General features: G+C 56.7%; 6 protein-coding genes across 6 annotated transcripts; 5 read left to right on the top strand and 1 right to left on the bottom strand.

Annotated features, from left to right (window-relative positions):
- Positions 1-2,002: 2,002 nt before the first annotated feature.
- On the top strand, positions 2,003-8,053 carry LOC149337938 (uncharacterized). The gene is made up of 3 exons (XM_089550037.1): positions 2,003-3,331; positions 3,455-3,700; positions 4,050-8,053. Exons 1-3 carry the CDS (start codon positions 2,003-2,005, stop codon positions 7,728-7,730), a joined length of 5,256 nt encoding a protein of 1,751 aa, XP_089406163.1. The 3' UTR covers positions 7,731-8,053.
- A 5-nt stretch (positions 8,054-8,058) lies between these two features.
- Positions 8,059-9,062, top strand: LOC149337937 (histone H4). Its single transcript, XM_089550161.1, has one exon. The coding sequence runs from the start codon at positions 8,751-8,753 to the stop codon at positions 9,060-9,062; it is 312 nt and encodes a 103-aa protein (XP_089406287.1). The 5' UTR covers positions 8,059-8,750.
- A 4,360-nt stretch (positions 9,063-13,422) lies between these two features.
- On the top strand, positions 13,423-13,833 carry LOC149337936 (histone H3). Its single transcript, XM_089550160.1, has one exon. It carries the CDS (start codon positions 13,423-13,425, stop codon positions 13,831-13,833), a length of 411 nt encoding a protein of 136 aa, XP_089406286.1.
- Positions 13,834-14,765: 932 nt separating this feature from the next.
- On the bottom strand, positions 14,766-15,140 carry LOC149337935 (histone H2A-like). The gene has a single exon (XM_089550159.1). It carries the CDS (start codon positions 15,138-15,140, stop codon positions 14,766-14,768), a length of 375 nt encoding a protein of 124 aa, XP_089406285.1.
- A 277-nt stretch (positions 15,141-15,417) lies between these two features.
- Positions 15,418-15,792, top strand: LOC149337934 (histone H2B-like). The gene has a single exon (XM_089550158.1). The coding sequence runs from the start codon at positions 15,418-15,420 to the stop codon at positions 15,790-15,792; it is 375 nt and encodes a 124-aa protein (XP_089406284.1).
- Positions 15,793-18,239: 2,447 nt separating this feature from the next.
- Positions 18,240-18,551, top strand: LOC149337933 (histone H4). The gene has a single exon (XM_089550157.1). The coding sequence runs from the start codon at positions 18,240-18,242 to the stop codon at positions 18,549-18,551; it is 312 nt and encodes a 103-aa protein (XP_089406283.1).
- The last annotated feature ends 7,454 nt before the right edge of the window (positions 18,552-26,005 follow it).

Raw genomic sequence — 26,005 nt, 5'->3', positions numbered from 1 at the left:
GAGGTAGAAAGTGTAGCGATAAGCGTATTAACAGCCCTGTGCGGGGCGCGCAACTTCCTCTACTTCTCTGCGGGCATCATAGCTATAGGAAATGAGCGCAGACAGAAACGAAGCTCCGCGCTCGACCACACTGCAACGTGTGGACGCGCGAGGAAGACAAGTTGCATGCGCTTAATGTTCCTGCAAGCGGCACGACAGAAGTTCGGGTGCCTTTCTTTTCGCCCTACAGTTTGCGCTCGTGCCGAATTGTGTATTGAATAATATCTGTGTGGCAGATACACAATTTTTTTTTTCGTTCTTCTGTTGTTGGGCGCGCACGACAGGCGTGCAAATATTTACTATGTGCTCGCGGTTGCACGGGTGTCATGCGTCCCTTACGTTTCGCTAATAGTAACAAAGTCGTGTGCAGTGCACTCGCTCATGGGCTCCATAAAACGTTCGGGCTACGCATGGGAAGGAGCAGTTATTTGCCACCTTTTTACGTTGCTAGTGCATGCAGAGACCTGAGCTCAGTCAGGTAGGTGTGTGTGTGTGTGTGCATATTTCGCTGCCTGTGGTGGCTTTTTTTTTTAATTCCGCGAGAAGATAAGCCAAAATGAAAGCTTCGAGAGATTACAGCCAAGAAGGAGAAGCAGGAGCCGAGTAGCGCTCGTCGGTACCACAGCCGGGGAATGGTCGGAAAACGGAAAGGGGCGCTCGAACTGCTCGTAGTCGGTGCAGCGAACTGAAATTAGCCAGAGAAATGGTCCGAAACGTGTTCTACACGTATGCCGAATTTGGAAATCCTGCATGCATTACTTTCCGAGATACAAGCGTTTGAATTTTGCCCGCCGGGCAAACTGGTCGCTTTTCAGCATCCTAGCGACCGGTAGAGGAGGGGAGTACACAGCGAAGCGCCGTCGCGCGCGCTCCCATGGTGGCCTCTTGAATCCTGGCGCGCAAGCGAACGGAAGAGTTAACTCGCGAAAAAGAGATGAGGAAGGGCGGCACGCGATTCGACTGCCATTAATGTGTTTTAATGAGGCGCGCGATTTCGCAGTTTGAACTTGTAATGTGACAGGCTCGGGCTGTGTTCGTCGTTGCAGCGCACTCTGCGGTGCGTCTGGTTGTCCAAAGGGCTGGAAACACCGTGCTGCGAGATGAAAGAAACAAAAGCAGCGAGCGCCTGTTTGTTTCCAACGCGCGCACACGCAGCAAAAAAAAGGAAATACGAAAACAAAGCAGGATTCTCCAACATTCATTTTCCATCCTCTTGACCGAGCTGCAAATGCAGATCGGATTACTACCAGCGTTATACAGCCACAGTGGTCATCGCGTTACTGCACTCCTGTGGCCCCTCTAAGGCGCGCGGTTCTTTTTTTTTTTAGTTTGTTGTTGTTGTTGCGTCAGCATCGCACATGAGGCCGAATGTTTCTTTTTTTTTTCTTGTGCTCAGTCGCTCTGCCCGCGAGGAGTTTGCCCATGGTCGTAGTTGCGCGAGAGTCCTGCGAAAGGGCTCAGTGATGCTAGCGAGGCGCCGCTCGCGAAGACGGACCCTGATTGGTCGAGGCGCCAGCCAATGGCGGTCGTCGCTGCGCTCCACGACCGAACGCCCCGCGGCTCGCTGCCTGCATTCTCTGTTTCTCGTTTGCGCGGCGTTGCGCGGCGTCCGGTCGCGTTTCTCCGTTTTGTTTCCTCTGTGCTTTCACTTATCTTTCTCCTTCTCTTCTGTGGGCATTCTCTGTCCTCTGATTCTGAGTTCTCTAGTCTCCTATCATCTCCCCACCATGGGGCTCTCTACTAGCTCTCTAACTTAATTAGACAACCAAACCGTCTTAACGAGACGATGGAGGGTGCACCAAGAGGCCTCCGAAGCTCACACCGCCGCTCTGGCAGCGTCGGCTGCTCGCGTATGCTCCACCAGCTATACGCCGACGCAACCAAAATCATCGAGCTACAACATCAGGCTCGACAGGTTGTCAGCGCTGGCCAACGCCCGCTCACCCCCACCACCCCTGCGGACATGTCGGAATCGTCCCACGACAGCCCCCTGACCTCAACACCAACGCCATCCACAGTTGTCACCATCCCTGTGGAGGCAGGCGAAAAAAGCTCCATCCTCCTCCTACAAGAAGGAGCAGCGAATGCCTCTCAAAGCATCTTTACTGCTCATGGCTGTGCATCCTTGCTGGAGAACGACTTGGCCAGTTCCTTCGTCCTGCCCCAAATCGCGCCCCCAGCGGCGCGCATCAACAGTGTCTCTCCCGATGACCACCGGGGTTCGCAAATTCCGGCGCCACCGCGACGGCATCGCAACCATACCGGTTCCTCTACCCAGGCAGCACCCGAGGAGAAACAGTGGGAGCAAGCCTTCTCACCCCCTCTCCCCCCAGCCAAGGGTGCCCGGAAAACAACCCGCACTGCTGCAGCCAGCAAGAAAACTTCAAAGAAATCCAAAAAAACCAAGCGCGGTGCGCGCAAGCCTAAGAAAGCAACGCCGCCCCCCCCTGAGGCTTCCCCCTCCACGCCAGAAGAGGCCCAATATAGTCAGCTCTCCCCAACTGCACAGGCGGCCCTCCCCTCTCCCACCGGCAGCAGTAGCCCGCGGCCAACAACCCCAACTGCCCCTGCAGACCAGGTTCAGTGGCCTTCCTCCCTCTCAGCCCCCTCCACCACCCTGGGCACACAGAACGCAGCGAGCAGCAGCACCAACAAGCCTCTCAAACCAACAAAGAAAGCAAGCCACTGCCTGCTCAAGCCACCCAAGGCAGCACCCCCCCCAACGGAGGATTTCCCCTCCCTGGCAGAGGCAAATGCAGTGAGCCAGCTGCCCACGCCCGTCCGAGCGGCTTCCTCCTCGTCCACTCCCTCTCCCAACGCCCGCGCACCAGAGTCGTCGCAACAGCAGCGCCACCCGAACGGCAGCGGCACTTCTCCCGCGGCGTCGTCTGCTGGCCCAGAGAGGCGCGCTGCCCTCTCCCTCGGCGTGGAAACCCGTTTCGCTCCCCTCGCCCAACGGCCAGCTGACGGCGGCCGCTCGGAAACTGTGCTCCTCAGACCCGTGGGCAAAAAGGCAAACTTTTTGGATTCGTCGCGCGACGCAATTGCAGCGGAACTTTCCAAGCTACCAGGAGTTCAGGCTGTGCGCGTGAATCACCGTCGCAACGTTGTGGCCGTGGACGCACCACCCGCGACGGATTTACAGCCGCTCCTGGGAATTACCTCTGTGTGTGGTGTCCAAGTTCGCGCCCGCGCGGCACGCACGAACACCTGCACGGGGATGCTCTATGGGGTGGATGTCAACATCCCAGAGAACGAGCTCGCAGCTAATATCGAGAGCAGAGCTCCACTCGTTGGGTGCGCCAGGAGGGGGAAAAATTTAATCCTTCATTTCGAAGGACACACCCCCCCCAGCGAGGTAGCACTGTTCAAGCTGCGACGCCCTGTTCGAGCCTGCCTCCCGCGCCCTGTGCAGTGTCGCAAGTGCTGGGCATTCGGACATGCGACTGCGGCGTGCACTGCCTCGTCGCGCTGCTGCCGCTGTGGAGCAGAGACCCACCTCATCGTGGAATGCTCTTCGCCCAAGCCACGGTGTGTGAACTGTCGTGGACCACATCCAGCCAGTGAGCCTCGCTGCCCCCGCTGGCAGGAAGAACGCAAAGTGGCCATCATTCTCACCAAAACCACCGCTCCTACCTCACGGCGGGAGGCCCAGCGCGCGGTGAGAAGTACGCAGCTCGCACCTGCCACCACCACCACGCCCGCAGCATTTCCAAACGCTAGGGAGGGGGCTGGAACCACGACCCAACCCTCCCCAACCAGCCCACAGCCGAAATCATACAGTGACGCGCTGCGAGGTAAATCCGACAGCACACCGCGGCCAGCTGGCGCAACTGCAGAGCGTGGGAAAGATGCAGTCATCGCGGCTCTCTTGGCAGCGGTCAGTGCTATAATTGACTATCTGCCAGCCACCTCCCCAGCCCGTCAGTTGTGCGACGCAGCCCTGGCTGCCCACCAAGCCCTAACCAACCATGGCTAGCTCAGCTGTATTTCGGCCGCGTGTGTTGCAGTGGAACTGTAATTCGCTGCGCCGCCGATCAGCTGAGCTGGCAGAACACCTGCCGCTGCACCCTTTTGACGTCCTGGCACTGCAGGAAACCTACTGCCGCGCCGAGGACGTCTCGCTCCCTGGTTATGTTGGCTACAGCAGTGCTTCGGAGTGCGGTGCAGTGGCCTGCATTGATTTCCCGTGCCGCAACCCCTCCCATCCCGTCGGCAAGCCACGCGTGGCTGTGTATGTGCGCGCCGAACTTCCACACGTGGTGCACGACGTCACGGACCTCGCCGGCGCGTCTACAGAGTGTGTGGCAGTGACTGTGCGGATTCGGGGCACCGACACCTCGGTGGCGAGTGTCTACATCCGCCCCCGCGTCCAGTGCGATCCGACCGTACTCACGCGCCTCACCCAACGGCTCACCAGAGACTGCATACTGTGTGGTGACTTGAATGCCCACCACATTGCGTGGGGCTCGCGACGGTGCGATCGTCGCGGCAAGGACATCTTTGATGCAGCGCTCACTGCGGGCCTCGTCCTCCTAAACCGCGGCGATCCCACCTTCCTAAACGCCCCGGGAGCCCCCACGGCAATCGATGTCGCATTTGCCTCGCCAGCTTGCGTGCAGGACTATGTGTGGCAGTGCGCGCCGGATACCCATGGATCGGACCACTTCCCCATAGCACTGCTGCCAGCCATCACGCGCCCACGCACGCGCTCTTATGTGGTGACCAGGTGGGAACTCTTTCGCGAAAGATGCGCCGCCATCCCACCTGACGCGAACTTCCTACAGGCCGTGGTTCAGTGCGCGAGGGAGGCCTCCACCGTTTGCACAGTACCTCTCGGCACCCCCGTGCCCGACATCAAACTCCTCAATCTCCGCGCCGCGCGCCGGCGAGCACAAAGGCGCATGTTACGATCTCGACGGCCGTCCGATAAGACAGTTTACAACCGTATCGACGCCGTGTGCCGACGACACGCCCGCCGCCGCCGCCTTCAAAGCTGGGCAGCACTGTGCTTCACATTCAGTGACCCGCGATACCAGCCGCGGGCCTGGCGCATCGTTCGAGGAATGCTGCAGCCCAAACTGCCGAGACACCCCGTCCTCGCCGCAGCCATCCACCTGGGCATCAGCACCGAGGAGCTGACTGAGCGCCTGGCGCTCCAATTTATCCCCGAAGCGCCAGCAGCACGTCCAGCGCTGCCCCCTCCCCCCGCGCACCGCGTCTCGCTGCGTGATGAGGTGCATATTGCCTCACTCTGCGAGGACCCCCTTACCATCGGGGAGCTACAAACTGTGCTCGCAGTGCGCAAGCGAGGCAGCGCACCCGGGGAGGACGGCATTACATATCAGATGCTTCGGAACCTCGATGCCCCGCAGCGCCGGGCTCTCCTCGCGGCGTTCAACGAAGTTTGGACAAGCGGCGCCCTCCCAGAGGCCTGGCAAACCGCAGTGGTCGTGCCCATTCTAAAACGGGGCAAACAGAGGAAGCTCCTCACTTCCTACCGGCCCATCTCCCTCACTTCGGCCGCGGGGAAAACGATGGAGTCCATTGCCCTGCGCAGACTGCAGTGGATTGCAACCGCCTGCGGAGCGCTTTCGCCAGTGCAGAGCGGCTTCCGCCACCAACGCTGCACAGCTGACTCCATCTCGGACGTCGTCGCCACACTGGAACAGGCCCGCGCCTGCGGAGAGGCGGGATTCCTCGTCCTCCTCGATGTCAAGAGCGCATTTGACTCAGTGCCACACTGGGCCATCACCGATGCACTCGCAGCCATAGGTATCACAGGAAGGCTTTTCTCCTACATCCGCTCCTTCCTCGAGAGCCGCCGCATGTGTGTGCGAGTCAACAACATCACCAGCTCGCAACACCACCTTCCGTGCGGCGTGCCTCAAGGCAGTGTGCTGAGCCCTTTCCTCTTTAACATCGTCCTCGCCCACCTGACAGACTGCATCCCGCCACGCGCGAGAAAGACTGTCCGCATCGCAGTGTACGCGGACGACATTGCAGTCTTCGCGCGTTCCACAACCCGCCGCGGGCGCGCAGCCCGCATCAAAATCCAGGATGCCCTAAACGCGATTGCGACCCACCTAAAGGGCATCGGCCTCACCCTCTCGCCCGGGAAAAGCGAGGCGCTCATGGTGCACCCCAACAACGCGGCGGCGCACAACCGAACAGCCCCTCTCACCCTGAACGGCACTCCCATCCCGTGGCGCAAGAGCGTGCGTTATTTGGGCCTGGTCATCGATTCCCGCCTCACCTGGGGACCCGCGCTCAAAGACATCCGCAGCCAGGCAGCCCTCGTCGCCCGCATCGCGCGGCGCTTCCTTGCTAAAGGCAGTGGCTGCTCTCCCGCGCTCTGCCTGCGCATTTACGAAGCGGTCGCCACTGCCAGAACACTCTACGCCCTCCCACTCGTTGGCCTGTCGCAGGCACAGTGGAACCAGGTCGACAAGGCGCACCGCAACGCACTGCGTCAATTCTATGGCCTCCCGCGGAACTCGCCAGTTGCAGCGACTTATGCTGAAACAGCCACATGGCCCGTGTCCATGCGCGCTCAACTGTCTGCTCTGAACCACGTAGTTCGCATGCAGCGCTCGGGCACCTGTGCGGCTCTGCTCAAACATCTCAGAGCTCAGTCCCGCACGCAAATGGGCAAGGCTGTTAAGCAGATTCATCAGCTGCTCGGCCCACCACCACCGCCACCGCCCCGCTTCCCGCCGCCGCATATTTATCGGCCGCCGAGCATATCCACCACGCTCCACGGCGTCATCACCAAACGAAGCACCCCGCGATGCGCCCTGCAGCAGGAAGTCGCTGCGAAAGTGCACGAAGACTTCGCAGGCCACACCATCCTGTACACAGATGGCTCCGTCAGCGAGGAGATGGGACGGGCCGCAGCAGCCTGCATTGCTCCCGCTCTGCACGCCGTCCGGCAGATCGGACTCAAAACACCCTCATCGTCCCTCTCAGCTGAGCTGACAGCCATCTCGCTCGCGGCCGACATTCTTGGCTCCAACCCGGCCGTCAGCCAAGCAGCCATCCTCACGGATTCCCGGAGTTCACTACAAGCCCTTCAACATCCCGAGAAGGGCTCGCGCCTGCTCCAGCTCACAGCGCTAAAGCTCCACTTGCTCGGTGCCCGCGGCTGCCAAATAATTCTCCAGTGGGTCCCCTCCCACGTCGGCGTCGAGGGGAACGAGGCGGCTGACCAACTAGCCAGGGCGGCTCTCGACCCGAAAGTGCCCCTGTCGCGTCTCGTCACCCCCTATGACAACGCGAAACTCACCCTGCGACGCACCGTTCGGCGCCTCCACCCGGACCCACGAGTGGCCACCGCGGCCAGGTTTACTACAGTAGACCCGCGCAAACTCGCGTGGGCTGACTTCATCCTGCTCCTCCGCCTGCGCACCGGCTCTGGGTGGTCTGTAGACCGTCTTCGCCGATTCTGTGACCCTCCCTCAACAGTGTGCTCGCAGTGCGGTGAAGAGAAATCTTTGACCCATATTTTGTGCGCGTGCCCTGCGTTCTCACGGGAGCGCTCACACATGCAACAGGGGTACAGAGATCTCGGCCTGCCGTGCGACACCCTGGACGACCTGCTGTTCCCCCCACGCCATCGTGGGAGCCAGACCAAAGCCTTACGTCACTTGCTGACATTTATTGGAGCGTGTGACCTGCGCTCAAGTCTGTGAGGTGCACGACATTTCAGCGCCCGAGCGCGCGGCGCGTTTTCCAGCATTCTGCGTGCACGCCGCGCGCCCCTCTCATTGGCTGAGCCGCGCCCTTTCTCCGCGACGTCCGCGCGGCCTTCGGGCCAATCCCAACGCGGCCGCTTCGCTCTCCCGCACGTGGACGGCAGTCCGTGCCTGACGCTCGAGCGAGCAGCATCGCCGGGGCTCGCTCACGCTTCTCCCCGTGCGCCGGCCTCCGGTCCCACCGTGTCCGTGCTCGCACAGTTTTGCGAGCGTGCGCCCAGTTGCGGCACTAGCCGACCGGCCCCCGAGGATGGATCAGGCCGCCCGTGTCTGCTGTGGACGGCAGCTCCCATGGCCGGCCCCCTCCCCGGACTCTTCTGGACCTCGGGACCAGCCTGTCGCTTCGCCGCCGTCTGCAACGGGCCCGCTCATCGCGGACGACCGCGGCCGCTGCCACGCCCCGGCCTACGGCCCGACCCGTTTCCTCGCGTTCGCCGCCTAGACGAACGGCAGTGACTGCGCCTGTGCGTGTTGTGTGTGTGCGCTCCGTGTGTGGCCTTAGATGATCGGCTCCCGAGGTAGGATCCGGTCGCCCGTGCGAGCCGAGGACGGCGGCAACCACGGCTGACTCCCTCCCCGGATTCTTCTGGACCTCGGGAAGAGCCGACCGCTTCGCCACCGTCTACCACGGGGACGTTACTGTGCCGACATGCACAGGTACCGCCGTGCCCTTGGCCTTGCTCAGCGACGCCTTCTGCCTTGCCCTCGCGCCGGACTCTCCTGCCCTGTGCCCAGTCACGACCCCGACCCGCTTCTTCTCCCCTATTCTTTTATCCCCTTCCCAGCAAAGCCCGGTTGAGGTGACCCCCACGTGGAGGCAATTACCAGGCTGAGCTTTCCCACACTTCTCCCCCCCCTTCCCCCAGCGCACTACCGCGACAATAATCACTATTATTATTATTATTATTATTCTCTGTTTTGCATCGGAGCCGAGCGGTCGCGCTTTTCTGCATCGTGATGTCTGGTCGTGGCAAAGGCGGCAAGGGGCTCGGAAAAGGAGGCGCGAAGCGTCATCGCAAGGTGTTGCGGGACAACATCCAGGGCATCACCAAGCCTGCCATCCGTCGTCTGGCGCGCCGAGGCGGTGTCAAGCGCATCTCGGGCCTGATCTACGAGGAGACCCGCGGCGTTTTGAAAGTGTTCCTCGAGAACGTGATCCGGGACGCCGTCACGTACACGGAGCACGCAAAACGCAAGACTGTCACCGCGATGGATGTCGTCTACGCGCTCAAGCGTCAGGGCCGCACCTTGTACGGCTTCGGGGGCTAGGCCGGCCACGCTGGTAGTCGCCGCGTCAGGAAGAAGGGACCCTGTGCGGCGTGCACCCTCTACTCCAGCTCCGTGTCGTCGTCAAACAGCCCTTTTTAGGGCTACCCAAATGCTGGATTGGCAGCTGTTGGTTGCGAACCAGAGCTCCGGTTCTCGTTTGTTCCTCTCTCTCTGTCTCTATGGGTTTTTTTTTTTTCTTTGCCTACTTGTTGTCGCCTGCGGAAGCGAGCGGATTATGCCACAACAGCAAGCTGCAGCGGTCTCAGGTGAGCAGTTGATTGCGCCGTGCCTCACTGTCTGCAGCCATAGTAGTAGCCATCTGAGGGAGCATCGTTTTTGGCAGGGCGGCCGCCGTGTGTGGCTTTCGCACGTGTGTGTGCGCGACATTTTTCGCTTCAGCTTCGCGGCCATAAGTTTACAACCTACCTTTCGCCATGAATCAATCGTGTGTGCGTGCTGCGAACGGGTCTGGTGAAAAGAGGCATTATGCTTTCTTTCGAAACGAACCCCTGTACACATTTCCTTGTTTATGTGCGCGCGGCCTCTCATAATCGCAGGCGAAGCGATTTATTTACATTCGTCGGCGGTTCGTTTCGCAGCCACAGACAGGCAGGTAAACACGCCTGGCGAATGCAAACAACGTCTTGTGCATGAAATTCAGCTACCAAACACCTGGGGAGCATAACTGCGATGATGCGGACAAAATAGCGGCATAGCTAGCTGCACGGCTTCTTGTAAACAATTACATCACGCGGTGAGGGAACCAGCCAGCCTCGAAATTGCTTGCGTGAATTCAAACGCATCGCAGCTCATTACGGGCATATGTGTTTTGTTGTTGCGCCAACCAATGCAGCAAATATAAATACTTTTGCGGCATTGCGAAATAAAGTTGCTGTTGTTGTTGTGCCCAGTGTGTGTCGTCAGTTGTTCCTCGAATTTTTGATGCCCGACGACGCTGAAATTGCATGCGTGGTGTGTACATACGGTTCCTACAAAGTCAGTGTCGCGGAAAACGTTTGCGCGATCCACAGAAAATGAGTGTATTGATTGACGCGAGTCACTTTCCTCTTTTGAATAAGGGCAGTGTGTTCAAGCAAGGTGTGCTGTCAGGTGCGTGAAAGGCGTCTCGGATGTGTTAGCATTTAGAGTGGATGGCGAAGAGAGCCTGGGAGAGGCACAGCGACGTCGCGCTAGCTCACTGCTTGCCTTTTGAGCGAGTCTGGCCGTCCGTCCGTAGGACGGTTTCCCTCTGCAGCCGGTGACTTCCGAGGTGCGTTTTTTTTTTAAGCAACCAGTGCAGCTTTCAGCTCAACTGCTATTTGGGGCGGCTGTGAACTTGTGTGCCCCAACTGCGGCGTCCAGACAGGCGTCTATAGCGCGCTGCCTGCGTTTTGGAGTGCATGAAAAGGATGAAAGTAGAGGCGGGAGCCGCACCGTTGCCTCCAAGATTCCGGGCGCTGGTCTCGGAGGCGTAGGTACTTGCGCAAGCTGGAGGAAGGTGGCGCCGCGGCCGCGCGAAGCGTCGGCGATTAAGTTGCGTGCACCGCGCTGCTGGAAGGTATGCATTCCCTTGGGGAGGAAGCAGCTCCCGGCTTGCGTACACTTTGATTTCCCCTTAAATGGCGTTTTGAGTCTCAGGCGCTTTAATTTCGGGTCGCACGTACGGCGACTGAAGCGTTTGGATAAATTTTTCAGTCTTGTTTGCTGCACGTAATTGAGGAAATTGCGAGTGCGCCCTGCTCAGTCTGGTTTAGTTGTGGCTTTTCATTCCGTTTGGCTTGCTTTTTGTTGCCCTACTGGCTGGCGCCGTTTTGCTAGTGCGGGAGTTTGGAGGGGCATTGCATTATTCAAGAAAGAGAACAGAAGATAGGGACGAGATGTTAGTAGGGACGGGGCGCACTACTATCCAAAGAATGTTTTGTTGTAACTATGCGTAGCTGCCGCTATTCGTTAGCCTAATCACAAATGATCAGACTTGATCCAGTCGTTGAAACTTAACTCGTTGAATTTATTTTACGCGTTAAATACAAGAATCAAATGCAAGCAACTACACATCTCTCGGAACGCCCGAGCAGTCAGCGAAGCTAGCTGCTCGTCGTTCGGCGTCCGGAGTACAACAAAAGTTTTGGTGCCGAAACCCGTTCACTTCGAGTTGTAGCCAGTGGCAAGAAACTATGTGTTGTTAACAGTGTTGGGCGGCGTCGCGCAGTGCCATTCTCCGGGGTTCTGGAAGAAAAAGAAAAATGCAAGGGACGAACGAAATAAAATGTTTTTCCTCATTACACTGCCCGGTGACCTAAATAAAATCCATGGATGGGCTTCTGTTCGCTTATAAAGCGACCGCAGGAAATGCACCTCAATCACGGAGGGGTGGGGGTGCCTTCAATGCGTGCTCTACTGTTTTTGCTAACTTTGGCCACCTGTTACTGGAAGAATACTGCCTGGAGATGCATGGGAAATGTTAGGCATGATGCACGCTTTCCACGCAGTGTTCGCGGCTCTTTCCTTCCGTGCAATCGTACGTCATGGTATGTGTCTCGCTATGGTTTGCCAACTTTGCGCAGGGCAAACTGTTTTCTCAATTCCGCACCTTTTTATCTGCAAGAAGAGAGTGCAAACATTTAATGGATTTAAACTACAGGAAATTCGGAGGTGCATGAGCTGCGGATGTGGGAACACTGGAAACTCTGGAAACTTGAGGGAAGTAAATAACCGCATCCATCAGAAGTGGGTTCTCGTTCTGCTCGCCTTTTTTTGTGTGTGTTTTGTGGATGCATTGAATCATCTTCAGTAAGTAACTTGTAAGTAACGCGGGTTAGTCGGCGAGTGTTCCTTGGCTGGTAGACACACACACGCAATGTGTACAGAGACAGCCCTATGCGCGCGCTGCTCTCCAGGCGATTTTTCGTGCTCAATAACGATAACTGGGAACTCGTTTTGGCTGGTGCAGCTTGAAATTTGAAGCGAACTGATCTGTCGACTGCACAGTGCACCCATCGAACCTCCTTGGAAGCGACGACGCACTCTGAGGTGGCATTCATGCCCTAAGGGGTGGGTTTGTCAATATGTCTAAATCTGCCGTCTCTCTTGTTGCGCTTCCTTTGAGTTGCATGTATTATTGCGTTCTGCGCCCAAGCGCTTCTCTCTTCAACCCTTACAGCTTTGCCGAGGTGCGTCGATCTACCTGCTGTGTACCCTGTGGGCTGCTTTGCGCTGTTCAGGTGTCTGGCTGCGAGTTGCGCCGCTGTCCCGTCGAACAAGTTGGTTGACGACACAGTTCAGTTCGCATTAAGCTCAACAAAGGTGGTGCAGCAAGAAGTGTGCCATGGCAGCATCATTAGTGCTGCGAGCTGCGCCGGTCATTGGAATAATTTGTCGTAAAGGCTTGCTTGCAACGGAACGGAACGGGACGTAGTCGTGATGCCGCTTTCCAGGAAGAAATGCCGACCTCGTATCGTATCACCGGGAAGAGTGGCGCGATATTCAACAGCTTGTGATGGATTCATGAGGTACGCTTGGTGTCGCACAGGCATTTTCTCATTGGGGGGAGAGCTTATGAATGCTTTACATCTAGGCAGAGAAAACAGACCGTTTTATTCCGTGCTGACACGATGTTGCCAACATGGTACTAATAACTCAATAACAACGGAACGCAAACGAGAAGCCCTACTGACTGCACAGCGAGCAGCCGTCTACGAATCAACCTCTTTGGTAGGAGACCTTGACTCTCCCTTCCTTTTTTTTTGTTTTTGTTTTTGCAGTTCACAAAATCAGCTGATCATGTGTCTGGCAGTACATGTTCCGTGCATCCAAGCGGTCATTGCGCCGCTGTTTCTGGCTAGCGCGCTATTCAGTTATTTCGCCCCTCATTTGGTGTGCGCAAAGTGCAGACGTATTTCTACAAGCTGTCGTTGCGTTCCTTCAACACCGCGCCCCCGGCAAGCGGGGAGGCTCGTTGCAGTGCGCCAACGCCACACGGAACCAGCCGCAACCGCGTCGGCACCGTGCTGCTGTGGTGTCAAAGTGGACGCTGCCGCGGACGCCCGCCTCCTTCCAGAGGCTTGCTTTTGCTTTTGCGGCAAACCTAAAGGACAGGCGCAGCGTAATCTTGTGCTAGACCCCGGTTCCACACCCACTTGCGTCACGTTTGCCACGCGCGAAACCGACGCGCGCTCGAAACCGGGCGGTTTCCAGCATTCTGGGTGCCGCTGAGCGGAGGGTAGCCATCGGTCCGTCAGGCGACCAATCAGGTGGGAGAGAGGGGGGGGGGGCGCTGCGGAGCAGCACCGCCGCGCGGCGCAGTCGATCTCCGTCCGTCTCCGGAGGCAGTCTCCCGTTTCCAGCGTCCGCGCTCGTCACCATGGCCCGTACCAAGCAAACCGCGCGCAAGAGCACTGGCGGCAAGGCCCCCCGTAAGCAGCTGGCCACAAAGGCTGCTCGCAAGAGTGCGCCAGCTACCGGGGGAGTGAAGAAGCCTCACCGTTACAGGCCTGGCACCGTGGCACTTCGTGAAATTCGCCGATACCAAAAATCGACCGAACTTCTCATCCGCAAGCTGCCCTTCCAGCGCCTGGTGAGAGAAATCGCTCAGGACTTCAAGACCGACCTGCGCTTCCAGAGCTCGGCCGTCATGGCACTTCAGGAGGCCAGCGAGGCATACCTTGTCGGTCTCTTCGAGGACACCAACCTGTGCGCGATCCACGCCAAGCGCGTCACCATCATGCCGAAGGACATCCAGCTGGCGAGGCGCATCCGTGGCGAGCGCGCCTAAAAGCGTATTCGAGGCGCCGCCACAGCAGCAGCAGCAGCAACGCTCCACAACGGTCCTTCTCAGGACCACCCAAACGTTTGCGTTGGCCACGGGCGCACGGTCGAGACGAACACGAGCTCAGGACCCCGGTACCTCTCTCTCTTTTTTTTACTCTGACTGTCTGTTCCTGCGAAATGGGTGAGTGTGTTGAAAGTGATTCCGCACTGCCCTTGTACTGAACTCGCCTGCACTTTTACACCCCGGCGGCTTCCCGCAGGTTAGTTATTTTTTATTTTTTTTTTGTGCCGATAACAACTCGCGCGCACCGAATGGGATGCAGTCGAAAAACAAGAAGAAGAAGAAAAATAAGAACTGCTGTCCGCACAAGTAAATGCAGCAGCTCCTTGAAACTACACAGCAGAAAAACAAAAACTGAGCGAATTGGTGCATATTGAAGAATTAAAAAAAAAAAACAAAACGGCGCAGCGACGACGGACAAGCGCTTGTCCATCTTTATTCTGTCTTGTGCCTCGTCGCTGGGCTGTTTATTACTTTTCCTTTAAACGATCCCTTGCGACATGCCAATCATGCCGTTTGGTGATATTCCCAAGCCCAGCCCACTGGAAGGAAACCACGAGACGCGCTTTTCTCGTGTAGTCCATTAATAACATTGCTCTCGGTGCGCTGTACTGGCCTGTAGCGGGCTGAAAAAAAAAAGAAAAAAAAAAGAAAGGACAGCGAACCTGTGTGCGCGGCCGCATGTGGTCGAGTAGTGTCAGTGACGCCCAACGGGCAGTAAACGAAAGCAGCATGAGAGGGACGCAGTGGTCCAGAGCAAAGGGATCGCAGAGCGAGGCCCCGCCGTGGCAGGCACTTGGTTGGTCCTGATAAGGACCGTTAGGTGCGAGCTATCGCTGCGGCGGGCGCGCCTCCATAGACGTGCAGAGGACCGCTCACGCCTTCTTCTCGGTCTTCTTGGGGAGCAGCACGGCCTGGATGTTGGGCAGGACGCCACCCTGGGCAATGGTCACTCCCGAGAGCAGCTTGTTGAGCTCCTCGTCGTTTCGGATGGCCAGTTGCAGGTGGCGAGGAATGATTCTCGTCTTCTTGTTATCGCGAGCAGCATTACCCGCCAACTCGAGCACCTCGGCAGCCAGGTATTCCAGGACGGCGGCCAGGTAGACCGGGGCGCCGGCTCCGACGCGCTCCGCGTAGTTGCCCTTGCGCAGGAGACGGTGGATTCGGCCAACGGGGAACTGGAGTCCCGCGCGGCTGGAGCGGGTCTTGCTCTTGCCCTTGGCTTTGCCTCCTTTGCCGCGGCCGGACATGGTGACTGTTGTTGTAGTACGCTCGAGAAGCAGGAGAATCAGCGACGACCACTGCGTGCGAGCACGTTGGATAGAAACGAAACGAATACCGCGCTCTCTCCCCGCGCCGCGAGCCCGACGCGGATTGGGGCGGAGCTATCGCTGCGTCGACCAATCGCGCGGCGGCCTGGCTCGGGTCGCTTGAACACCACCGTGCCAGTATAAAAGCGCCGCGCGCCCCTTGGCGCGCGTTCTTTCGACACCGTCCGTGTTGCCGAGCGTCGACGTCGCTGTCAACATGCCGCCTCAGCCCTCTGGGAAGGCCGTGAAGAAGGCCGGAAAGGCTCAGAAGAATGTGCGCGCTACGGACAAGAAGAAGAAGAAGCGCCGCAGGAAGGAGAGCTTCTCCATCTACATTTATAAGGTGCTGAAGCAGGTGCATCCAGACACTGGAGTTTCCAGCAAGGCCATGTCCATCATGAACAGCTTCGTGAACGACATCTTCGAGCGCATCGCGGCCGAGTCTTCCCGCCTGGCCCACTACAACAAGCGCTCGACCATCACCAGCCGGGAGATCCAGACCGCGGTGCGTCTTCTGCTGCCTGGCGAACTGGCCAAGCACGCCGTGTCTGAAGGCACCAAGGCTGTCACCAAGTACACCAGCTCCAAGTAGGGTGGCACATTGCGCCTGCTGCCGGCCCTCACCTCAACGGCTCTTATCAGAGCCAACCAAAGTGTTTGCATTGGCGAGCCTGCCTGCAGGCAGCGATGCACCGGTCCTGTTTTTCCTCTCTATGAGCGTGATGTGTGTATAATATTTATTTATTTATTTCTTATTCCCCTCGCGTGGCAGCCTGAAGTGGTTTTAAATACCAAGGCATCTCTCGTTTTGACTGCTGTGCACGTGAATAGGTTCCCTCTATAGGGCCCCACCAGCTGTTTGTTGTGCGGCAGTCGCGTATTCTTTCAGCGCTGCGGTGTGGCCGTCTTGTTACTGCGTTTTATTTCTTGCTTGAGTTCAGCTCTGTTTCCCATAACGCGTGGGCTTAAAGTGGCCTACAGTACACTTTAGCTGCAGGGGGGAAAGAAAAAAAAAAGAAAGGAAGAAAGCCTTAGAAATGCTATTCGGTTCAGACGCGTTCACAACACACTACTGAGTCCTGAAATGTATGCACAGTGCAATGGGTTGACTGAACTTGCGCAAAACCCCTTGCGGACGTTGGGGAGTCGACCGCGAGTGATTTTTTCGGCAACGTCTGTTGCATAGGGATCCTGAAATAGGTGACAAAAATAAAATTTGTAACGAAGCCCAGCAGTAAACTGTGAGGTGGCCCAAGGTGCTAAATTCCTTGTCGGCTTCAGCGCCATGCAAACCTCCAGCAGGTGGTGAATGTTTGTTGTGTTTAAAGGCAGAAAGAAAAAAAAAAAAGCCAGCCGCGGCGTTTGAGTTTAATGGGACGGAGGTAGAAAGTGTAGCGATAAGCGTATTAACAGCCCTGTGCGGGGCGCGCAACTTCCTCTACTTCTCTGCGGGCATCATAGCTATAGGAAATGAGCGCAGACAGAAACGAAGCTCCGCGCTCGACCACACTGCAACGTGTGGACGCGCGAGGAAGACAAGTTGCATGCGCTTAATGTTCCTGCAAGCGGCACGACAGAAGTTCGGGTGCCTTTCTTTTCGCCCTACAGTTTGCGCTCGTGCCGAATTGTGTATTGAATAATATCTGTGTGGCAGATACACAATTTTTTTTTTCGTTCTTCTGTTGTTGGGCGCGCACGACAGGCGTGCAAATATTTACTATGTGCTCGCGGTTGCACGGGTGTCATGCGTCCCTTACGTTTCGCTAATAGTAACAAAGTCGTGTGCAGTGCACTCGCTCATGGGCTCCATAAAACGTTCGGGCTACGCATGGGAAGGAGCAGTTATTTGCCACCTTTTTACGTTGCTAGTGCATGCAGAGACCTGAGCTCAGTCAGGTAGGTGTGTGTGTGTGTGTGCATATTTCGCTGCCTGTGGTGGCTTTTTTTTTTAATTCCGCGAGAAGATAAGCCAAAATGAAAGCTTCGAGAGATTACAGCCAAGAAGGAGAAGCAGGAGCCGAGTAGCGCTCGTCGGTACCACAGCCGGGGAATGGTCGGAAAACGGAAAGGGGCGCTCGAACTGCTCGTAGTCGGTGCAGCGAACTGAAATTAGCCAGAGAAATGGTCCGAAACGTGTTCTACACGTATGCCGAATTTGGAAATCCTGCATGCATTACTTTCCGAGATACAAGCGTTTGAATTTTGCCCGCCGGGCAAACTGGTCGCTTTTCAGCATCCTAGCGACCGGTAGAGGAGGGGAGTACACAGCGAAGCGCCGTCGCGCGCGCTCCCATGGTGGCCTCTTGAATCCTGGCGCGCAAGCGAACGGAAGAGTTAACTCGCGAAAAAGAGATGAGGAAGGGCGGCACGCGATTCGACTGCCATTAATGTGTTTTAATGAGGCGCGCGATTTCGCAGTTTGAACTTGTAATGTGACAGGCTCGGGCTGTGTTCGTCGTTGCAGCGCACTCTGCGGTGCGTCTGGTTGTCCAAAGGGCTGGAAACACCGTGCTGCGAGATGAAAGAAACAAAAGCAGCGAGCGCCTGTTTGTTTCCAACGCGCGCACACGCAGCAAAAAAAAGGAAATACGAAAACAAAGCAGGATTCTCCAACATTCATTTTCCATCCTCTTGACCGAGCTGCAAATGCAGATCGGATTACTACCAGCGTTATACAGCCACAGTGGTCATCGCGTTACTGCACTCCTGTGGCCCCTCTAAGGCGCGCGGTTCTTTTTTTTTTTAGTTTGTTGTTGTTGTTGCGTCAGCATCGCACATGAGGCCGAATGTTTCTTTTTTTTTTCTTGTGCTCAGTCGCTCTGCCCGCGAGGAGTTTGCCCATGGTCGTAGTTGCGCGAGAGTCCTGCGAAAGGGCTCAGTGATGCTAGCGAGGCGCCGCTCGCGAAGACGGACCCTGATTGGTCGAGGCGCCAGCCAATGGCGGTCGTCGCTGCGCTCCGCGACCGAACGCCCCGCGGCTCGCTGCCTGCATTCTCTGTTTTGCATCGGAGCCGAGCGGTCGCGCTTTTCTGCATCGTGATGTCTGGTCGTGGCAAAGGCGGCAAGGGGCTCGGAAAAGGAGGCGCGAAGCGTCATCGCAAGGTGTTGCGGGACAACATCCAGGGCATCACCAAGCCTGCCATCCGTCGTCTGGCGCGCCGAGGCGGTGTCAAGCGCATCTCGGGCCTGATCTACGAGGAGACCCGCGGCGTTTTGAAAGTGTTCCTCGAGAACGTGATCCGGGACGCCGTCACGTACACGGAGCACGCAAAACGCAAGACTGTCACCGCGATGGATGTCGTCTACGCGCTCAAGCGTCAGGGCCGCACCTTGTACGGCTTCGGGGGCTAGGCCGGCCACGCTGGTAGTCGCCGCGTCAGGAAGAAGGGACCCTGTGCGGCGTGCACCCTCTACTCCAGCTCCGTGTCGTCGTCAAACAGCCCTTTTTAGGGCTACCCAAATGCTGGATTGGCAGCTGTTGGTTGCGAACCAGAGCTCCGGTTCTCGTTTGTTCCTCTCTCTCTGTCTCTATGGGTTTTTTTTTTTCTTTGCCTACTTGTTGTCGCCTGCGGAAGCGAGCGGATTATGCCACAACAGCAAGCTGCAGCGGTCTCAGGTGAGCAGTTGATTGCGCCGTGCCTCACTGTCTGCAGCCATAGTAGTAGCCATCTGAGGGAGCATCGTTTTTGGCAGGGCGGCCGCCGTGTGTGGCTTTCGCACGTGTGTGTGCGCGACATTTTTCGCTTCAGCTTCGCGGCCATAAGTTTACAACCTACCTTTCGCCATGAATCAATCGTGTGTGCGTGCTGCGAACGGGTCTGGTGAAAAGAGGCATTATGCTTTCTTTCGAAACGAACCCCTGTACACATTTCCTTGTTTATGTGCGCGCGGCCTCTCATAATCGCAGGCGAAGCGATTTATTTACATTCGTCGGCGGTTCGTTTCGCAGCCACAGACAGGCAGGTAAACACGCCTGGCGAATGCAAACAACGTCTTGTGCATGAAATTCAGCTACCAAACACCTGGGGAGCATAACTGCGATGATGCGGACAAAATAGCGGCATAGCTAGCTGCACGGCTTCTTGTAAACAATTACATCACGCGGTGAGGGAACCAGCCAGCCTCGAAATTGCTTGCGTGAATTCAAACGCATCGCAGCTCATTACGGGCATATGTGTTTTGTTGTTGCGCCAACCAATGCAGCAAATATAAATACTTTTGCGGCATTGCGAAATAAAGTTGCTGTTGTTGTTGTGCCCAGTGTGTGTCGTCAGTTGTTCCTCGAATTTTTGATGCCCGACGACGCTGAAATTGCATGCGTGGTGTGTACATACGGTTCCTACAAAGTCAGTGTCGCGGAAAACGTTTGCGCGATCCACAGAAAATGAGTGTATTGATTGACGCGAGTCACTTTCCTCTTTTGAATAAGGGCAGTGTGTTCAAGCAAGGTGTGCTGTCAGGTGCGTGAAAGGCGTCTCGGATGTGTTAGCATTTAGAGTGGATGGCGAAGAGAGCCTGGGAGAGGCACAGCGACGTCGCGCTAGCTCACTGCTTGCCTTTTGAGCGAGTCTGGCCGTCCGTCCGTAGGACGGTTTCCCTCTGCAGCCGGTGACTTCCGAGGTGCGTTTTTTTTTTAAGCAACCAGTGCAGCTTTCAGCTCAACTGCTATTTGGGGCGGCTGTGAACTTGTGTGCCCCAACTGCGGCGTCCAGACAGGCGTCTATAGCGCGCTGCCTGCGTTTTGGAGTGCATGAAAAGGATGAAAGTAGAGGCGGGAGCCGCACCGTTGCCTCCAAGATTCCGGGCGCTGGTCTCGGAGGCGTAGGTACTTGCGCAAGCTGGAGGAAGGTGGCGCCGCGGCCGCGCGAAGCGTCGGCGATTAAGTTGCGTGCACCGCGCTGCTGGAAGGTATGCATTCCCTTGGGGAGGAAGCAGCTCCCGGCTTGCGTACACTTTGATTTCCCCTTAAATGGCGTTTTGAGTCTCAGGCGCTTTAATTTCGGGTCGCACGTACGGCGACTGAAGCGTTTGGATAAATTTTTCAGTCTTGTTTGCTGCACGTAATTGAGGAAATTGCGAGTGCGCCCTGCTCAGTCTGGTTTAGTTGTGGCTTTTCATTCCGTTTGGCTTGCTTTTTGTTGCCCTACTGGCTGGCGCCGTTTTGCTAGTGCGGGAGTTTGGAGGGGCATTGCATTATTCAAGAAAGAGAACAGAAGATAGGGACGAGATGTTAGTAGGGACGGGGCGCACTACTATCCAAAGAATGTTTTGTTGTAACTATGCGTAGCTGCCGCTATTCGTTAGCCTAATCACAAATGATCAGACTTGATCCAGTCGTTGAAACTTAACTCGTTGAATTTATTTTACGCGTTAAATACAAGAATCAAATGCAAGCAACTACACATCTCTCGGAACGCCCGAGCAGTCAGCGAAGCTAGCTGCTCGTCGTTCGGCGTCCGGAGTACAACAAAAGTTTTGGTGCCGAAACCCGTTCACTTCGAGTTGTAGCCAGTGGCAAGAAACTATGTGTTGTTAACAGTGTTGGGCGGCGTCGCGCAGTGCCATTCTCCGGGGTTCTGGAAGAAAAAGAAAAATGCAAGGGACGAACGAAATAAAATGTTTTTCCTCATTACACTGCCCGGTGACCTAAATAAAATCCATGGATGGGCTTCTGTTCGCTTATAAAGCGACCGCAGGAAATGCACCTCAATCACGGAGGGGTGGGGGTGCCTTCAATGCGTGCTCTACTGTTTTTGCTAACTTTGGCCACCTGTTACTGGAAGAATACTGCCTGGAGATGCATGGGAAATGTTAGGCATGATGCACGCTTTCCACGCAGTGTTCGCGGCTCTTTCCTTCCGTGCAATCGTACGTCATGGTATGTGTCTCGCTATGGTTTGCCAACTTTGCGCAGGGCAAACTGTTTTCTCAATTCCGCACCTTTTTATCTGCAAGAAGAGAGTGCAAACATTTAATGGATTTAAACTACAGGAAATTCGGAGGTGCATGAGCTGCGGATGTGGGAACACTGGAAACTCTGGAAACTTGAGGGAAGTAAATAACCGCATCCATCAGAAGTGGGTTCTCGTTCTGCTCGCCTTTTTTTGTGTGTGTTTTGTGGATGCATTGAATCATCTTCAGTAAGTAACTTGTAAGTAACGCGGGTTAGTCGGCGAGTGTTCCTTGGCTGGTAGACACACACACGCAATGTGTACAGAGACAGCCCTATGCGCGCGCTGCTCTCCAGGCGATTTTTCGTGCTCAATAACGATAACTGGGAACTCGTTTTGGCTGGTGCAGCTTGAAATTTGAAGCGAACTGATCTGTCGACTGCACAGTGCACCCATCGAACCTCCTTGGAAGCGACGACGCACTCTGAGGTGGCATTCATGCCCTAAGGGGTGGGTTTGTCAATATGTCTAAATCTGCCGTCTCTCTTGTTGCGCTTCCTTTGAGTTGCATGTATTATTGCGTTCTGCGCCCAAGCGCTTCTCTCTTCAACCCTTACAGCTTTGCCGAGGTGCGTCGATCTACCTGCTGTGTACCCTGTGGGCTGCTTTGCGCTGTTCAGGTGTCTGGCTGCGAGTTGCGCCGCTGTCCCGTCGAACAAGTTGGTTGACGACACAGTTCAGTTCGCATTAAGCTCAACAAAGGTGGTGCAGCAAGAAGTGTGCCATGGCAGCATCATTAGTGCTGCGAGCTGCGCCGGTCATTGGAATAATTTGTCGTAAAGGCTTGCTTGCAACGGAACGGAACGGGACGTAGTCGTGATGCCGCTTTCCAGGAAGAAATGCCGACCTCGTATCGTATCACCGGGAAGAGTGGCGCGATATTCAACAGCTTGTGATGGATTCATGAGGTACGCTTGGTGTCGCACAGGCATTTTCTCATTGGGGGGAGAGCTTATGAATGCTTTACATCTAGGCAGAGAAAACAGACCGTTTTATTCCGTGCTGACACGATGTTGCCAACATGGTACTAATAACTCAATAACAACGGAACGCAAACGAGAAGCCCTACTGACTGCACAGCGAGCAGCCGTCTACGAATCAACCTCTTTGGTAGGAGACCTTGACTCTCCCTTCCTTTTTTTTTGTTTTTGTTTTTGCAGTTCACAAAATCAGCTGATCATGTGTCTGGCAGTACATGTTCCGTGCATCCAAGCGGTCATTGCGCCGCTGTTTCTGGCTAGCGCGCTATTCAGTTATTTCGCCCCTCATTTGGTGTGCGCAAAGTGCAGACGTATTTCTACAAGCTGTCGTTGCGTTCCTTCAACACCGCGCCCCCGGCAAGCGGGGAGGCTCGTTGCAGTGCGCCAACGCCACACGGAACCAGCCGCAACCGCGTCGGCACCGTGCTGCTGTGGTGTCAAAGTGGACGCTGCCGCGGACGCCCGCCTCCTTCCAGAGGCTTGCTTTTGCTTTTGCGGCAAACCTAAAGGACAGGCGCAGCGTAATCTTGTGCTAGACCCCGGTTCCACACCCACTTGCGTCACGTTTGCCACGCGCGAAACCGACGCGCGCTCGAAACCGGGCGGTTTCCAGCATTCTGGGTGCCGCTGAGCGGAGGGTAGCCATCGGTCCGTCAGGCGACCAATCAGGTGGGAGAGAGGGGGGGGGGGCGCTGCGGAGCAGCACCGCCGCGCGGCGCAGTCGATCTCCGTCCGTCTCCGGAGGCAGTCTCCCGTTTCCAGCGTCCGCGCTCGTCACCATGGCCCGTACCAAGCAAACCGCGCTTGCTCGCGCGTGTGTTGCCTCGGTGCGTTAGTCGTTTGCGGATTTCCTTCCGAGGGACTGCGGCTTCGATTCTACCTGGGTGAGCTGTTTCCATTCCATTTTGGACGCGTTTAGCCAGGCTTCGGGAGCTTCTTGTTGATTGTTGGCGCGGCGTGTTTACACGCGCGCGCGGTCACCGCGCTAAGCGGCCGCCCGATCAGGCGGTCGCCACGTGGTGTACCATCATGGTATCGCCCTCGCGGCTCAGGCCGTTTACGTTTTTCTCACGTGTGCCACAAGGCATCACGAACGCTGATTTATGCAAGGATTTGGTTAAGCGTTTCAACAAGCACGAGCTTGGTGGAGTGCAGGATTTTGGTGCTGGTCGGTTTGAAGTGTTTTTTAAGACGAGGCAGGCAGTTGAGCGCTTTTTAAGCGATCCTGTGGTTAAGGTGCGAGATGTAGTGATAGTGTTTGAGTACCGCGGTGTGCGGTCCAAGTTCGTCCGTGTGTTTGGCTTCCCCCTGGACCTGCCCGAATCTCTGCTCACTTCTGAGCTCGAGGTTTTTGGAAAGGTGCAGGGCCGTACGATGGAGTGTGTGCCTGGTTTTCCAGATGTCCCCTCTGGTAACCTTAAGATCAAGATGGAGATGGCGAGACCCGTCCCGAACCTGCTGCACGTGGCTGACAAGGTCATCCAGTGCGAGTATGAGGGGGTCGTTCGCGTTTGCCGCCGGTGTAACTTTGAAGGACACCACGCGGCCGCGTGCAAGACACCCAAGTGCTCGCGCTGCGACCAGTTCGGCCACGAAGCATGCCAGGCAGCGTGCGCCAGGTGTCAAGGCGATCACGCAGTGTCCACGTGTCACGTGCGCACTTTCGCCTCAGTCGCGGCCAACTCAGGCATGCAAGAGGCTACCGAGGGTATGTTCTTTGTTCCAGAGATGCTGCCCGAGCAGAACACAGAACCGAGCCCTGTCCACGTGGCCGCCCCAGAGGAGGGAGCTGACCAGGTCAACGACCGGAGGGAGGAGGTCCCACCTGCCGCGGCGCTGCCCTTTGTCTCCGCCACACCCAGTGGCGGCGAGGGTGACGCACCCGCGGTGGGGTCGCCCCCTTCTCTCGCTTCCGCTGCGCCCAGCAGTGGCGAGAAGGGTGCGGCAGAACCTGTTGTCTCGAACAACAGCGAGGGCGCGGCGGGTGATCCCGCGCCCACCAGCCAAGAGCCTGCAAACCAGCCAGCCTTGGATGCGGGCACTTCCGTGCCCGCGGCTGCTGCGTCACTGCAGGACGAGGGATTCAAAACCGTGAAATCCCGCAAGCGCCGCAAGAAGCGCAGCGACAAAGGCATGTTCAGTGCTGCCGCGGACTCGGATTCTGAGGGAACCTCCTCCCGGGCACGGCCTGCAGCTAAGCGCCACGTGGCAACGAGGTCTCCTCCAGCAAAGGCCTCCCGTGCGGTCCACTCCTCTTCCTCGGACATGGACTCGGACTCGGATGTTGGTGAGCACAATCTCATTTGTCCAAATTGTCTGGTTGAGGATTGCGAGTGTTCTGTGCTTTCATCCGCCTCCTACTCCTCCACTCACGAGGGGTCCTCTCCCGACCGCAAGGTCGAGGAGACTTTGCCTTAGAACAGCCTAGGTCTCTTGCTCCGCCACCCTGGCTAGCACTTGCTCTGCTCCCGGTTCTAGTCATTTAACTCAGTCTCCCAGGCTCCCCCCTTTTCATCCGAAATGGCTTCCCCTTCGCTTACAATAGCCACCTTCAACTGTCGAGGTCTTTCACGCCGTTCCAAACAAGCTGAGGTTATTGAGCTTGCCCGCCTTAAGCACATAGATATTCTGGTTTTGCAAGAGACCTACATCCATCGCCTCAGCCAAATCGAGACCTTTGACAGGACATTTGGCACCAGGTCCTTCTGGAGCTTTGGTGCGTCGGGCTCCCGCGGCGTTGCCATCATCCTGATGCAGCGTTTCCGCGGCTCGATTCTGCGCCACTTCAGGGACTCTGACGGCCGCGTTCTGTCTGTGGACCTCGATTGCGGCATCCGCATAGTGAGTGTTTATGCCCCCAATCGTGGTCGTGATCAAGGCACTTTCTTTAAAGGCCTAGACTCCCAGCTAGTCGGTCCTTCCAAGGTTATCCTGGTAGGGGACTTCAACTGTGTTTTAGAGTTAGAGGACCGCATCTCGCACAGGGGCGCTCGTCGCCATGGCAGAGACAGACAGGGGGCGCAGGCACTTAGGGGGCTGGTGGAGGAGCTAGATCTGGTTGATTCCTGGAGGGTACTTCGCCCGGGACAGTCAGGAATGACTTGGACCGGACGACGCCTTCAGAGCAGGATTGACCGCTTCTATGTCTCTCCGACACTCGCCCCCAGCATGCACTCCATGTGGTCGCTTCCATTAGCTCTCAGTGACCACAAGATGGTCATCCTCCGCCTGGCCGACGGCTCTCTGACCCCCCGCGTGAAGGGGACTTGGCGCCTCAACTCGCGGCTCCTAGAGGATCAGAGGGTTGTAGATGAGGTAGCTTCCATTCTGTCAGCCTCGTGTGCAGTGGAACTTGACGGTGTCAGCTGGGACAGCACTAAGGCTGGCGTGCGGGACTGTTTCAGGGCGTGGGGAATGAGGCTTGCACGCGAGGAGCGCAAAGAGATTACCATCGTCTCTGACGCAATCCTCCTGCTTTCTAGGCCTCTTTCCGCGGGCCCTGGGGTGGCCGCATCTCTTGCCTCGCTTAGGTCCGAGCTTCGAAAGCTGCTCCAACGTCGATGGGATAGCTTGAGAGTGATCTCACGTGCAGAGCGGTGGGAGAGGGAACATTGGTGCAGACGCCACCTCCTCCGACGCCGTCTCGCGCGCACTGAGACCACACTGTCCTCCTTGGTCGATCCTGCGACGGGTTCCCTCGTCGAAACACCTCAGGGTGTGCTCGACTTGGCCCGTCAGTTCTACTCCACTCTGTACTCAGCTCCACCTCCTAGCTCAGCATCGTTCCCCTTCGAAAGTCCATCCCAGCCAGCATGCGTCTCAGGTAGTCCAATTGAAGAAGACGAGCTCCTCGCGGCACTTAAGTCTTTCCATC

Source organism: Amblyomma mixtum, chromosome 6 (genome assembly GCF_055824585.1).
Source record: "Amblyomma mixtum isolate Tamu chromosome 6, ASM5582458v1, whole genome shotgun sequence".
In the NCBI taxonomy this organism is placed as follows: Eukaryota; Metazoa; Arthropoda; class Arachnida; order Ixodida; family Ixodidae; genus Amblyomma; species Amblyomma mixtum.
The sequence above is the reverse complement of the archived record's forward strand: the minus strand, read 5'-3'. Positions and strand labels throughout refer to the sequence as shown.